Raw genomic sequence first — 16,604 nt, 5'->3', positions numbered from 1 at the left:
AAAGGTCTCCTCCGCCTGTCCGCATAGTTCTTTTGTCGGTCTTGGGCTTTCTTGAGATTATCTTGGATCATCTTAACTTTCTCGGTGGTTTCTTGTATAATCTCCGGTCCAAGAATACTCTTCTCTCCTACCTCGGCCCAACACAAAGGTGATCGACATTTTCTCCCGTATAGAGCTTCATAGGGAGCCATACCCAAACTAGCATGGTAACTGTTATTGTATGCGAACTCTATCAATGGCAAATGATCTTTCCAACTCCCACCTTCTTCTAGAATGCAAGCTCTCAACATATCCTCTATCGTCTGGATCGTCCTCTCCGTCTGTCCATCGGATTGAGGATGGTTAGACGTACTCATATCTAGTCTAGTCCCCAATTCTTTATGAAACATCTTCCAAAATCTTGAAGTGAATTTTGGATCACGATCAAACACTATACTGGACGGCACGCCATGCAACCGTACAATCTCTGCTATGAAAAGCCTTGCGAGATGAATCACCTTGTGAGTGGTCTTTACAGGTAAAAAGTGAGCAGACTTAGTCAACCTGTCCACTATTACCCATATCGAATCATGTCCGCCTCGAGTACGGGGTAATCCCACAATGAAATCCATAGAGATAGAATCCCATTTCCACGTTGGTACCTCCAGTGGTTGTAACATTCCTCCTGGTTTCTGATGCTCAATCTTAACTTGTTGACAAATGGGACATTGTGCTACATACTCTGCAATCTCCTTCTTCATCCCTGGCCACCAAAAGTCTTTCCTCAAGTCTTGATACATTTTGGTCGATCCAGGATGAATAGAAAATCTACTCTTGTGTGCTTCATCCAGAATCAAACGCTTCAACTCAGAATCATTAGGTACACACATCCGTTGCTTAAACAAGATTACTCCATCAGGTGCTCTCACAAAATCAGGCATGCCTTCGCTCGCTTGCAATTGCTCATCATACCCTTGGAATATCCGAATTCTTTCTCGTAGCTCATTCTGAATGCTCAAATTACTGATCAACACACCATTGGGTGTCCATTCAAACTGAAGATTTAGATTGCGAAACCTTTCTAATAAGTCATGTTCTAACATCATCAACTCCGCAACTCGAAATTCCTTCCTACTTAACGCATCTGCAACTTTGTTAGCCTTTCCCGGATGATACTTCAATTCAAAGTCATAATCCTTGAGGTACTCCATCCATCTCCTTTGTCGCATATTCAACTCCTTCTGGTCGAAAAGATATCTCAAGCTTTTATGATCACTAAACATCTCAAAGTGAACGCCATATAGGTAATGTCGCCACACCTTGAGTGCAAAAACTATTGCAGCAAGCTCGAGATCATGGGTCGGGTAATTCTCTTCATGAGATCTCAACTGTCGAGAGACATAAGCTACCACCTGGCCATCTTGCATCAATACTCCACCTAAACCTTTCTTAGAAGCGTCACAGAACACCTCATAGGATCGGTTTGGATCCGGAATCACTAACACGGGTGCAGTAGTCAACTTCTTCTTAAGTTTCTGGAAACTCTGCTCACACTCGGAGTCCCATTCAAAAGCAACCTCCTTTCGCGTAAGCTTTGTCAATGGTAAGGCTAACTTAGCAAACCCCATGATAAACCTCCGGTAATAACCAGCCAAGCCTAAGAAGCTTCTAACCTCAGTCACGCTTTTTGGCCTCTCCCAATTCACCACTGCTTCTACTTTAGAAGGATCCACTGCCACGCCTCCTCCAGAGATGACGTGACCAAGAAAACTCACTTCAGATAGCCAAAATTCACACTTACTGAACTTGGCATACAATTGTTTCTCTCGAAGAGTAGATAACACAATCCGCAAATGCTCTTCATGATCCTCAGGAGTACGAGAATACACAAGAATGTCATCAATGAAGATTACTACAAACTGGTCCAGATATGGTTGAAAGATTCGATTCATGTAATCCATGAAAACTGCCGGAGCATTAGTCACACCAAATGGCATAACCAAAAACTCGTAGTGACCATATCGAGTCCTGAATGCAGTCTTAGGCACATCAGAGCTCTTCACTCGGATTTGATGGTACCCTGACCTAAGATCAATCTTCGAGAACACACTGGCTCCTTTCAACTGATCTAGGAGGTCATCAATCCGTGGTAAAGGATATTTGTTCTTTATGGTGACTTTGTTCAGCTGACGATAATCGATGCACAGGCGCATACTTCCGTCTTTCTTCTTCACTAAAAGAACAGGGGCTCCCCATGGAGAAACACTGGGTTGAATAAAATGCTTAGCAAGAAGCTCTTCCAATTGGCGTTTCAGTTCTCTGAGTTCAATAGGAGACATCCTATAAGGAGTGATGGAAACTGGGGCTGTCCCAGGAACAAGATCGATTGAGAATTCCGCTTCTCTTTCTGGAGGAAGAGAAGTGATATCCTCAGGAAATACATCAGGAAATTCGCACACCACCGGAATCTCCGATAATTCAATCCTCACAGAAGGCTCTTTGGAAAGAACTAAAAGAAAGGATCTTTCTTGAGAAAAGAGATAATTAACCGTGCTGATTGTACCTTCTATTAACTTGGTAATTGCATCATCGGAAGAAATCTCTTCAGCAGGAATGAATATGGCCTCTGGGATCCAAGATCAGGGCAGTCCCACAGACAACTCAAGGACCCGTGGTCCGAATCGTAACTTAGTACCTGGTCTACTTCGATTCAGCATACGTACATAAACAAGCACTAAAGCACGCAAGCACACAAACCCGATTATTTAACCGAAACAATGGGCATTAATAGAATGATCATAATTCATCATAATATAGCATTCTTATTTCAGCATAACATGGTAGTTAGAAATAATGAACTAAATCAGTCTAATTATACGCAAGTTACATAGCATTAGTGTCGCACTTTAACTGAAGTTATGTCAGATACACCGGAAAATAATATTCAAACACCGGTACTAATTTTCCTAGATAGTACACTCAATTAGCTTTCTAACGGTATATGGCACGCGTCAATCGGACGTACGAAGCGGGAGATATGAATCTCCCAAGTTACTGAATTTTTCCTTCTACGCCCAGTGTAACCGGTTACACCAGGAACCGTAACCGGTTACGGTCACGCAAAATGCCCAGATTCTCAGTTTTTCAACAGCGTAACCGGTTACACTCAAACCCGTAACCGGTTACACTGAACCATAATCATTTTTCTGCATATTTAAGGGGTTCTATATCAGTCCCAAGCTTTAAAATGAATCCCTACATTTCCAACTCAGTTCTAACGAAATCAGAGTTTACAAACACAATCAGAGACAATAGCAGGCAAGGATTACTTCAGATTAATAATGATTAGCAGCAATAATTCATATATTACTCACATTCCCAAATCCCCAATTGAGAACCCTCACATGCAAACCCCAAGTTCACTAACTATGGACTCACCTTAGGAGTGAAGAAGATGATGATAACAGAGCTAAAACAAGATGGAGATGATGATGATGCTGAAGCAAGATGAAGATGATGGAAAGAGCAAGATTTGGGGCAGAATTGGTTGCATGCAAGGTTGAACAATGGGACCAAGTTTGAGACTTCCTCTTCTCTTCCTCTCTTCCCACGTTCTCCTCTCTTTCTCTCTTTCACTAAATTCTGGTTTTTGGAAAAGGAAAGAAGGATCAACCAAACATGTCTCTATTCTACTTAAGGGTGAAATTACTAATATGCCCCTCTCCCATAAACCAATTAGTAGAAATATATATACCATATTTATCCACCTTATTTCATACTAATCATATTAGCAAATATAAAGATTGAATAAATATAATATCGGGTATTACAAATCTAGTAGTAGTGACCCTTGTTCTTGTTTATTTATTGATGAATTGAACTTTGAATATATATGAGATAGATTCTATAAAAAAAATTATATTCTATGCATGTATCGGCCTTAAATCTTAGATTGTTTTCATGTTGGGCTGTTTTTGTTTTATTTTTCAGTGCATATGTTTTCTGATGAGTGAAAATCTTATGTAAATATGATGCATTCTCTTCATTTTTAGACTATTTATGTGAGTGTCTATTTATAAACTTACTTGTTTGTTGTGATTTAGATAGATATATGTTTATGGTTAGTTTGGATTTTTGTTTGATCTGTGCTTGCTTCCATATGTTAAACTTCATCGGCGTTTTGTTTTCAAATTCCTTAACATGTGATTGTGTACTAAACTTCATCATAATGACTATATTGTCAGCCTTCATCTTCATTCCGAAGGCGTACCACTACAGTCTATCCAGAAGCCTTCTCTTTTCCGGATACGGATCCTGACATTTTCACGGCATGCTCTTTTGGAACTTCAGCATACCCTCGCCATATCAGAGATCTCTCTTCAGATGATTTATCTGAGGTTTGCTCATGCTCTTGTGTATTCTAAGCATAATGATAACTTGTTAATCACTGCAAGTTACTCTTTGTTTTGTGTAGCATAGCACTTACATGTATTGGCTACTAGTTTGTAAATGTTGGTTTGACTTTCCTTGAATAGAATACACCAAATCATGTTCTTAACTTCGCTCTTGATATCTGACAAAATTTGATAAATTCAATGTCTACTAAAAGTATGGACATGTTATGTTACGGTTTTGCTATATAATTTGGAGAGTTTCAATCTTGATTGAACTGTTATGTTAGGCCGCATGATTCTAGGACAAAATAATGTTATAACCGATCAATTTTTTGCTAAGATATAGTATTGCAGTTGAAAGTTGATTTGCATATTTTGATTCTTGTTGTGACTTTGAAGATAATGGTGCTTCAAGGAAGAATACTAATGGGAGGAGGACGATACAATTCGCGCGACCTTTTCAGAGATTTGAGACTAGATGTTGATAACATGTCATATGAGGTGAGTTCTTTCTTTTGTCCTGTGTACACGCGGGCAACCTTATTTCATGTTTGTCTAAGTTCTTAGTTTGTGTTTGATAGCAATTGCTTGAACTTGGTGAGAGAATCGGTCATGTCAATATTGTCGGTTTTTCGTATAGGAGGAGTTTGAAGAAGATGATGAGGTTGGGAGGCTGAAGTGTGATCATTTGTATCACTTTGAATGCATACAACAATGGGTTGCACACAAAAATTTCTGTCCTGTGTGTAAGGAGCAGGTTGCAGCTAGACATTGAGTGAAAATTTCTTCTCATGTTTCACTAAGACAATAGATGTATAATTTTTCATATCTCCATATAACTATCAATTTTTCATTTTTTGGTGATCAATCATCATTTCATCTTGGAACTTTTAGCCTCCTTTTTGAGGTGTCATTGGATGAAACAATGGATTCATTTTCATTGCCACAAAGTCCTAGGATTTATGTATTGCAAAAACAATGTAATCAAATCTTGGAGTCAAGGATGTCAAAACCTTCTCAACCTTCACTAGCTCACTCACAGTTTCACCACATGCCTTCATTTGATTAATCTCCACTCGAGATAAAGGCTGTACAATTTTTGCACAAACTCTCTTGCTGATTTTATATGACACTCACTTATTTATTTTCTAAACTCATCAATGTGGTACACTGGTACTACTGTTGCTCGACATCTTATAGTACTAGATAGATTTTATAAAAATAATGTTATGAAATTTTTTTTATCAGTCTTTAACAAAATCCGGTATTTCACAGGGGTAGTTGTAAAAACGCACCCCTTGAGGGGTGACATGTATAACTAAGGGGATAAGGTATGTACTCTAACAATATGTTCTCAATATGATCTCAATTAATCAATGAAAGAGAAATAAAATTTTAAAAAATTTGAAGAAACACAGAATAAAAATTATATTTGATGGAATAGCACTTATTATTTCAAGTATACTAAACTCTATATAAAAATCTATATAAAAATCTTAAGTATTTCAAGTATACTAAACTCTTGAAAATCTTCTTCTACTTCTCCATCTCCATGCAGTCAGAGGATTCTGGATTCAATACTATCATTCACTATAAATCTGAAAGCACGGTACTCCATTCCTTTAAAGTGACTTATCAATTCGTTTTCATCGGATAACTTCATATCCTCCATCACATAAAGCTGATTGACTGAAGTGAAGTCCATACAAATATGGTTTACATTTATGAGCAAAACCACTGCATTGGTTTCATTTTCAAACTGGTTTACCATTTGCAATCCCTCCTCAATAACCGTCTCCCCGTTAATTTTGTGAACTGTCAAATCCAGTTGTCTGAGATGTTCTTCCAACCAGGATAACAAGTTTATGGCAAGAGATTAAATAAAAAATGTTTATCAGCTTTAAACATTTACAAGAGATTAAATAAAATGATAAAATACAGTCACTATAACAAGTTTATGGCAATGTTTTAAAATTCGGATTGACCCGGCCGGTTGAACGTTGAACCGCAGAGCCAACCCAAACAATTCGGAGATCCTGTTCAAATTTTAAAAAAGGTTTTCAAAAAAATAAAATTTTAAAAAATTATTTTTATTTAAATTGTATATATCATTTAAAACTATAAAATATTAATAATATTCCTATTGAAATATAGTATATATATATATATATATATATATATATTTATTTTATTTTATTTTATTTTTGTATTTTTTTATAAAATTTGTCTATTAATAAATTTTTTGTTACTATATTAATCTTAATGTGTGTCAATTCATTAATGAATAAATAATTATATTTCAATTTTAAATTTTAAAAATGGTTTTACAATTACAAGACTCTCAAGAGATTAGACCTATATTCAAGATTTGATTCAACTTTTCTTTTTATAAAAAGGAGGGCATAAGCCCAAAAAAAAAAACAAAAACTACACCGAATTAACAAAAAGACTACTAATTTCTAAGGAGTTTGCCGCCGTAAGAGGCCACAAGAAATATGACGCTTCCTCAAGATATGATTAAACTTGTACATATAGATTTTGATACTCACTCTTATTAATATATATTTTTAATAATATATTAGTATTTCTCATTAAAAAAATACTTATAAATTTTATTAAGAGTTAAAATAATAACAGGAAGGAAAACTAAGTTAGTGAAAAATGTTATAAAACTTTCTCAATAATAACTTAGACAAGATTAAATTAGATTGTTAAAAAATAATGTATGCCTAATAATTTAATTTAATTTATTAAATTATTATCTATTTAATCATAATGATTTAATTAAAAATAAGAATTTTTTTTAACTTTTAAACATATTACAGAATGAATTCAATGATTTATTTTTAGAAAGATACTCTATAATTCTATAAAAAAAATAATATGAAAAATAAGTTAATTTTATGACAAACATTTAAATATTTAATTATAATTCAAAAAAATATTATCTATAATTTTTAAAAAAATAATAAAAGATAACAAAGATCTTCAATCTCAAAGATGTAGAATGGTGGAAATACAAAAATTTCATGTCATAATTTGAATTGATAAAAATAATCAATCAAGTATGTTGATATATATATATATATATATATATATATATATATATATATATATATATATATATATATATATATATATATATATATATATATATATATATATATATATATATATATATATATATATATATATATATGAAAAACCAGAGCCGTAAATTGTAGTCACTATTAAAATGAGGTTAAATAGGGTCTCTAATTATTTTGTCATGGTTAAAGCATGACTAACCTACGTAAAGACTCCAAAAAATTGTGACTACCTTGTGAAAAACTGGTTTTATTTTACATGCCATAAAAATGAACTTTGTGAAATGAATTTAAAAGGTGATCACAGAAAAGACCGCACAATCTACTTCTAGAAGGTTTTCCAAATACTGCTTTATCTAAACAATTTACATTATCTTTAACAAACTTTAATATATACAACGTTGAATATATTAAACACAAATATAGGGCCCTATCATTTTTGAGGCCCAGTGCCACGCCACTGTCTGCACAGGCATAGGGCCGGGCTGAACCGTTGTCTAATTCGGTTTGATTTGGACAAATAAACAGTTAGATCTATAAAATTGGAATAAAATTGCTTCAAGCGCAAAATAACTGTAAAATCGGGACTGGTTTTAATGAATCAGACAGTTTAAAAAATCAAAGATAATTTTTTTTTATGTTTTACTTGATTTTATTCCTTTGTTTAAATCTAAAAAATTAATTATAGCAAACATTTAAAATTGTATAGATGGAAAATAAAGAATAAAGAATCAAAGATAATTGTATAGCAAACACAATTATGAATAACTTATGACTTTGAAAAATATGAAGTACTGGACAGAAACAGTACTAGACAGTACAGAACAGTATATGATAATTTTTTGTATTGTACTGTGTTTGATGGTTACTGGACTGGACAAAAGTATAATTTTTATTATAAGTTTGTTTTGATATATAAAATATTAATATTATATTTATGAATTAAAATATTAAATAATAAGAAAGAGAGTAAAAAATAATTTTTTGATTTTTTTTTATAATCAGTGCTTGAGACAAAAAGTTGTCTCATGGTTTAGTGGGGGACAAGAAATTATGGTTTTGTCCAGTACTTTGCCAAATTTTTTGTCCAGTACCATGATTAGCTTCCGCATCAAACAGAGTACAAAAAAAGTTGTCCTGTCCAGTACCTCGTTTTTTAGCAAATCAAACGCACCCTCAAGGAAGTAATTTGGACAAATATATACTTATTGCTGCTTAACTAATTTTATTTCTTATTTTGTAAGTTTATTTATTAATATAGTATTTATTTGAGAATTTTTTTTGGAGCAAAGAAAAGAATTTATTCATTCCAAAAACAATTACAATCATAGCAGATCAAAAGATCCAGGCATCAAGATGACTAAAAGGCAAAACAATCTAAAGGCTATAGTCCATTACAGAACTCAAGCAATTTTCTATCACATTCAGCTCTAGACTTGATAAGCTCAATGATGCTATCACTACTCAAACCCTCCACTCGACCTTCTTGGAAGATCATGCAATTCCTTTGCTGCCACACATGATAAATGGTTTCAGTGACTGCAATCTTCAGCACTCTAGCTCTGTTGCTTTTACCTTGTACCTGGGAACAAACCCAGCATAGTTCGTTCTGTCAATCAACAAGAGCCCTCATGATGCGCAGCCATGCTAATACTTGTTGCCAAACTCTCCTTGTTTCTGTGCACAGGAAGAACAGATGCTCTATATTCTCAACAGCTCCACAAAACACACATTTGCCATCTGTAGAAACCCCAATCTTGTTAAGTCTCTCCTTGGTGGGAAGCCGGTTTTGACATGCCAGCCACAAGGTAAACAGGGCTCGAGGCCTAGCTTTGTTCACATAGATCAAATTCCTCCAACTCACTTTTGGTTTATCCCCCCTGAGCCACTTATACATTTTGCTAGTCACAAAAGCCCCTGCACTTCTGAAACCAATCCACACAGGAGAATGAAGAATCAAATCCCTATACTTGAAGACAGCTTTTAATATCCAAGAACAGTTGCTGTTGGGTTGGTATGTATCAACATCCCTATTTCTGATGTAGAACATATGCACCCACCTAATCCAAAGCACATCCTTTTTTGCACATATATTCCAAAGCATCTTACACATTGTGGCTTTATTCCAAAAAGATAGATCAATCAGGCTCATTCCTCCAGCAGAGATGGGGTCACAAGTGTGTTCCCAAGACACTAAAGCCCTTCTAGAAATCACTTCTTTACCTGTCCATAGAAAGCTTCTACACAAACCCTCAATGTGGTGGATAACTTTTTTAGGGAATGGAAATATTTGCATCCAGTAATTTGCAATTGCAAACATGACACTTCTAATCAGTTGAAGCCTTCCGGCATATGAGAGTAGTCTGGTGCTCCAATGGCTAATTCTTGTCACCATCTTATCAATCAAAGGCTGGCATCTGTTTATAGTGAGCTTCTTACTATCAACTGGCACCCCTAAGTACTTAAAAGGCATGTGGCCCACTACAAATCCAGTTTCCTGTTGGATCAGATTTTGTTCCTCTATATTGCCACCTCCAAAGTAAACTTTGCTTTTGGATGGACTAGCAATCAAACCTGTGGTAGCAGAAAACTCTCTGAACTTATTCATTAGCAGTTGGACAGACATAAGATCACCCTTCACAAATAGAAGCAAATCATCTGCAAAGCAGAGATTAGTAATTCTGAGTTTGTTACAGTTGGGATGAAATTTGAAGCTAGGGTTATGAACTAGGGTCTGTAGAACTCTGTGGAGGTACTCCATAACAAGCACAAAGAGGAGAGGAGATATGGGATCTCCTTGCCTCAATCCCCTCTTGGCTTGTAAGACTCTAGTAGGGCTGCCATTTAGAGAAAATCTGTAAGACACATTCCTAACCAATGTAATAAAAACCGGACCGGACCGGCCGGTTGAACCGGTTTGACCGGGAACCGGATCCAATACCGGTTCAAATATGCTTGAAAACCGTTTTGCCAAGAACCGGCTAAAAAACCGTTGAACCGGACAAAAACCGCTCAAAATTGGGAAAATCGGCGGCTGAATGGTTTGTCACGGTTCAACCTCTCTTGCATGATAATCTGGAAAAAAACCAAAATAAATCTATAGAAAAACAAAATTATAACAACAATGTTATAATTTATAAGTAAAATGCCTAGAAGAAATAATAGAAGTTTAAATAATAAAGATAAACAGGCAAATCTGCAGCTTGAAGTGAGAAAAAGAAATAAACATACGAGAGAAGACAAGATGTGGCGGCATAGTTTAGAATCAAATCAATATAGTAGATAGATATTAGGGTTTTTTTTATGTTTGGGCCATTTTTTTTATACTTTGGGCCTTGTTAGGATTTGTTGTTTTTAGGGAGTTTAAGTCTTACTATATACTTTATTTTAAAGGAAAGAATAAAAACAAATCTAACAATTGAAAACTCAAATATACTTGTATAATTACCCGTAAAAAAATATATTTGTACAGTATAACATGACTTTTGAAAATGTCTTAAAAACTATTTTAAATTGCAAAATATATTTAAGATGTTTAATATATAGTAATATTTGCTTTTTAAAAAAATTATGTATATTTCTTTCATAAAAATTATACTTGTACAAAATTTTTAAATTAAAATATATCTATATTTAGTTATTACTGGTCGAACCTCGGTTGAACTCCGGTCGAACCTTTAACCCTCGAACCCCTTAATACACCGGTTTAATCTCCGGTCCGGTTTTGATTACCTTGTTCCTAACACATGCCATGATCCAGTTAACAAAGAGGTGGGGGAAGCCAAGTTCAATCATGATATGTTGCAGAGCATCCCAATCCACAGTGTCATAAGCCTTCTGAATGTCCATCTGAATCATACACCTTGGAGACAAGTGTTTCCTATTATAACCTCTCACCAACTCCTGTGCCAGCATAATGTTGTCATGGATCACTTTGCCAGGGATGAATGCTGACTGGCTGTCATCTACCACAGTATCAATAATCATGCCCAACCTAGCAGTGAGGATTTTAGAGATAACTTTGTAGATTGTGGTACAGCAGGAGATAGGCCTCATATCCTTCACAGTTCTTGCTTCAGGTGACTTAGGAATAAGAGTAATGAGGGAGCAATTCACAGCCTTGTGCATTTTGCTAGTCCTAAAGAACTCTTGCACAGCCTCTATTACATCCCTTTTGATCAGCTTCCAGGATTTTTTAAAGAAATGAGCTGTGAATCCATTGATGCCTGGTGCCTTGGTATCTCCTAAACTCTGAATAGCTTTCCAGATTTCATCTTCATGTACAGGTTTAATAAGCAGGCTTGCATTAGCTCTGGTCAACATTTTCCCACCTCTGACCGCAGGGATATCAATGGCTTTGAGTTCAACAGCTTTAGTCCCTACTAGATTAGTATAAAACTCCAGAATTTCCTCTTCAATACTTTCTCTAGTAGACAATCTTCTTCCATCCAAGGCAGTGAGTGTGTGAAGGCCAATTTGTCTATTTTTTTCCTTAACCAATGCATGGAAGTAGGCATTGTTAGAGTCACCCAATTGGAGCCAAGTTGCATTAGACTTTTGCATAAGGATCCTCTCCTCCTGTTGGTGCAACTGAATGATCCGATCCTGACAGCTCTTGATTTGTTCTCTAATCTGCACATCAAACAAAGCATTAGTATGTTGTTCTTGGGCTAGATTCAGCTCCTGTCTTGCCTGCAGAATCTGCCTATGAATGTCAGTATTTTTCTTAATAAGAGGCTTCAGTTTTTGTTGCAATTTTCTCAGCATGCTCCATAGCTTATGCATAGCAGTACCAGGGAAATGATTCTTCCAACTATCCTCAACAACCTGTGTGTATGAAGGGTCCTGTGTGATGCAGTTGAGGAACTTAAACATACTCCTCCTTGGAGGTGCCTGCTGCTCAGTCCTGACCCTTAAGGAAGCATGGTCAGAGATACTAGGTGCCAATACCTCCACAATGGCCTCAGGATACCTTTGGAACCAAGCTAGATTGCCTAGCATGTGGTCGATTCGAGAGTATATGACATCAGTTGTGTGATTATTAGACCAAGTAAAATGTCCCCCCCGAGTCTCAGCTTCATAGAGTCCACATGTGTGCATCATGTGACTTAGGTCTCTATATTCTCTTTCAGTCACGTTGTTACCTCCAACCCTATCTTTTGAGGTAATCACATTATTGTAGTCACCCATAGCAATCCATGGTTGGTTTGTACTAGTTCCCAAAGATTCCATAATATTCCACAATGTTTTCCTCTTCTCTAGTTGGTTACAAGCATATATCACAGTAAGGCAATAGAGAGAGTTATGGCTCAGATCACTTACCTCAGCATGGATATATTGCTCACCCAATTGCACAATTCTAAGATCAACCTCCTGGTAGTTCCACATCAGCCATATTCTACCATTTTCATGGTGAGCATAGTTATCAGCGAACATCCATTTATTCCCAAATTTTCTCCTTATTCTGTCTGCATTATGTTGCTTCACACGAGTCTCTAACAAGGCCACAACCGGAACCTTGAAATTATTGAGGTATGAAGTAACCTCCCGATGCCTAGCCTCCTTATTTATACCTCTAACATTCCAGGTACAGATCATTTATTGGGGCTATGCCCTCCACTAGGACCATCTCCAATCCTAAGGTGGGTAAATGGGTTTGTAAATAGCACAGGATTGTCATTCTTGGGGGTTGCCATAGGTGTTTTGCCCTTCTTGGTAACTACTGTCCAGTTCTCATCTGTAGCTGCTTCCTTGTGTTCCTCTATTTCTCCAGGTTTCGTGTGACTTGAACTAGCATTGGTGTTATGTGTTTCCACATTCTCCCCTTGCTTCACTGCTTCAGCTTTGTCTTTCATTTTCCACACTTTAGGAGCCTGCTTAATCTTCTGTTGGGAGCAATCGTGGCCAGCTCGCAAACATGAGTAGCAATATCTTGGTCTCCACTCATACTCGATTTTCTGTTCAAATTTCTTCCCCACATGATCCTTAATCCATATGGTATCCCTTGGCTTTTGTGTAATATCCACTTCCACCAGCTCTCTAGCATAGGATATCCGCAACTTCTTAGCTATGCACTCATCAGTAGTGATAGGTTTGCCCACAGCACTCGAGATCTTTGAGATGCTACTCTTCCCCCAGAGATGCAGTGGTAGGTTAGGGAGAGTGATCCATAAAGGCAGCACGCGTAGAACATCCTCCGTTATTTCAAAGTCCGGTGACCATGGTTTCAAAAAGATAGGTTTCCCAAAGATGAAATACGGTCCCTGAGCCGTGATTTTCTCCATGTCGTCATAGTTCTTGAAACGCACAATGAAGTACCCAGCATCATTGTAGTACAAATTTGGTAGTGCAATAAAGTTCCATGAGCTTTCCATGAACTTCTTCACTACATTCATCGTGAGATTTCCTCCTAAAGCAAATAGGATCATAGCATTTTCCCAGAACTCCAGCTCCTGTGCAACATCCGTGTCATCAATGCTTATCTCAATTTCTCCATCAATCACATTTGGCGCAACAAGGTCATCCGCCATGCCTCTCGACAGATCTTGTTGCCTTGGATGATCTCAACCCAAGGTTTGAGTGGAGGCGGAGTCGCCTCCTTCCCGATTGGAGTTGTATGTCGTTCATCATCCAGATGGTTCGATTTCGGTTCAGAAGAAGGTGTAATCGGTGGTGTAGTCTCTATCCTCGTGTGTGTGACTATGGTATGTTCCACTGCCGCCGGCTGCGCCGCCGCCTTTGGCCGGCCAACGCCCCTTTTTGCAGAATTTTATTTTACAAATTATTATATAAATTAATTTTATTATTTGAAAATTTTATTTTACAAATTATTATATAAATTAATTAATATTATTATTTGAGAATTTTATTTTACAAATTATTATATAAAAATTAATTTTATTTGAGAATTTTTATTTTACAAATTATTATATAAAAATTAATTTTATTAAGATATTTAATAATATAATATATTTATTAATATTTTTAGTTTAAATTTAATATAGAAGGTATTTTAACGGTTTAATTTTCAGAACATTAATTCATAGTAAATTCAAGTCAAACATTTATAACTAAAATAACAGATGTAAAATTAAACTAATTTAAAAGAGTAATGCTACTCTTACACCCAAGTTCAATATTGCATTAACCAAATTTTTACACTGTATTAACCAAGTTTGATGACTGCTAAAAATTATTTTTAATACTTGGATTTTGCATTAACCAACTTCATTACTGTATTAACCAAGTTTTTACACTGTATTAACCAAGTTTGGTGACTGCTAAAAATTATTTTTAATACCTGGGTGTTGCATTAACCAACTTCACACTGCATTAACCAAATTTGAATAATATTATTCTCACACTCATGAACAGTACTTTACAGTAGTCACCAAATTTGGTTAATGCAATGTAAATTGTTGATTAATGAAATTATAAAGTTGGTTAATGACACAAATTTAAAAAAAATAAAAAAATTATTTATTATTATAATAATATTTTACTGTTTATAAAATATATATTTTTATTTAAAAACACTATTCACCATATAAATACGGTGAATAGTGTTGGATTTAGTATTTGGTGTAGAAAGTGGCGTATGAATAGCATTACTCAATTTAAAATGGTACTTCACTTTATCTTATCCAATCAATCGAGATTTCGAGATTAAGGTAGTACAATTAATTTAACAATCTTACAGAATATTATATTTGACATTCACTCATTTATGTTCTTAACTAATCAATATGGTACTATTACTACTCGACATCTTTTAGAAGTTTACAACTATTGTTTGAATATATTACAAGGAGAACCTCATCATCAAATATTTACCTTCTTTTTTGAGGACTCAGACATATATGTTATTGAATGAAAGTTTCTTAACAATGGGTTCATCTTCTTAAGATTTGTATACAATATAAAAAGCTGAACAGTATTAAGAATTACATCCATTTCTCATCTCTAATTGTAAGCCAAACAAAAGACAAACATTTTCAACTGTGAAAACCTTAAGTCAAGATTGGATATGAATTTTCAGGCATGAGAAATCGCATAAATTTGTATGCGATTGCAATCGGACCGTTTTTCAAAACCTTGCATCTAATATAATATTTCCTAGATGATGAATAGTGAAATATATATGAAGGTTTCTTAACTATAGACTCGTTTATGAAAAATAATTTCCAATATGCTCTAATTTAAAAAAGAAAAAGCTAACATGTGTTCCAAATTAATAAACTATTTATATTAATTTTTTTTGAAAGACGTGCATTTAATGTGTCAAAACTTTAAATATAATACATTTTATTTTTTCTAATAACATTATTATTTATGTTAGTATGACCCTTTAAAAAACAAGTCTCAATATACTCTAATATTATATTAGACTAACTAATAACTTAATTATAAGATGAACGACATAATCATTTAGAAGTGCGTGTAGTATCTGGACAGTTTTTATGGCTACGATCAGTTAGGTGACAAATCCCACATTTTATTTACTTATTTTATTTTTCCTCAATATTTTTCATTTTGATTCTAATGCAAGTATTGTTTAGGCATGCTTTCTTTTTTCTTCGCATAGACTCATCGTGACAGAATAAATCTTTCATATTGTGGCCAATTATCTTTATAGGGAAGTCTAACGAAGCTTTCCTTATAGACTTTAAATACGTTAACAATTTTGTACGCACATGTTATGTGCATGGAGTAATGTTGGCGTATATTAGAATGTGGTTCAATAACATGTGAGCAACGTATATGAAAAGCTTGAAATTTCCTACAGCCACGCCACTATTTCTTGAGGGCAACATTAAAATGACAAATTGGCTGACCATCGTTTTGGTTAACTGTTTCGGAAGCGGTGGTTGATGGATCGCCGCTTGAGTTGAAATAGCGGCGACACCATCTCGTGCAGCAGCAGCAAGTAGCTTTGGATCCAGTCGTTTTTTGAAGTGTAAGAATAGATTTGGGAAATTTATGGAATTTTAGTTAAACGAAACTTGATTAAATTGAGCTACATATTTTTTTGTAAAATGCTCTTGATTTGGTGAACCGAGAAGGTCACAGACTGACTGAAAAATCGGAGAGAGGAGGAAAACATAAAATCAGAAGTCGATTTCGACAAATGACGACATTATTTCAT

General features: G+C 35.2%; 2 protein-coding genes across 2 annotated transcripts in view; one reads left to right on the top strand and one right to left on the bottom strand.

The window, feature by feature from the left end:
* LOC131604000 (uncharacterized) overlaps nucleotides 1–5,400 on the top strand; it is a 60,824-nt gene extending 55,424 nt beyond the window's left edge. The window contains exon 5 of the mRNA XM_058876486.1: nucleotides 5,014–5,400. Within this exon, the coding sequence (XP_058732469.1) occupies nucleotides 5,014–5,148 (135 nt within the window). The 3' untranslated portion in view covers nucleotides 5,149–5,400. The remainder of the gene's footprint in view (nucleotides 1–5,013) is intronic.
* A 7,653-nt stretch (nucleotides 5,401–13,053) lies between these two features.
* On the bottom strand, nucleotides 13,054–13,989 carry LOC131606039 (uncharacterized). Its single transcript, XM_058878325.1, has one exon. The coding sequence runs from the start codon at nucleotides 13,987–13,989 to the stop codon at nucleotides 13,054–13,056; it is 936 nt and encodes a 311-aa protein (XP_058734308.1).
* Between the last annotated feature and the right edge of the window lie 2,615 nt (nucleotides 13,990–16,604).

This window comes from Vicia villosa, linkage group LG5, assembly GCF_029867415.1.
Source record: "Vicia villosa cultivar HV-30 ecotype Madison, WI linkage group LG5, Vvil1.0, whole genome shotgun sequence".
In the NCBI taxonomy this organism is placed as follows: domain Eukaryota; kingdom Viridiplantae; phylum Streptophyta; class Magnoliopsida; order Fabales; family Fabaceae; genus Vicia; species Vicia villosa.
Note: the sequence above shows the minus strand (reverse complement) of the source record. Positions and strands in the feature narration are given on the sequence as shown.

What these genes read in the sequence shown, in the direction of transcription:
- LOC131606039 (XM_058878325.1), bottom strand. Translation starts at nt 13,989, where the DNA reads ATGGCGGATGACCTTGTTGCGCCAAATGTGATTGATGGAGAAATTGAG.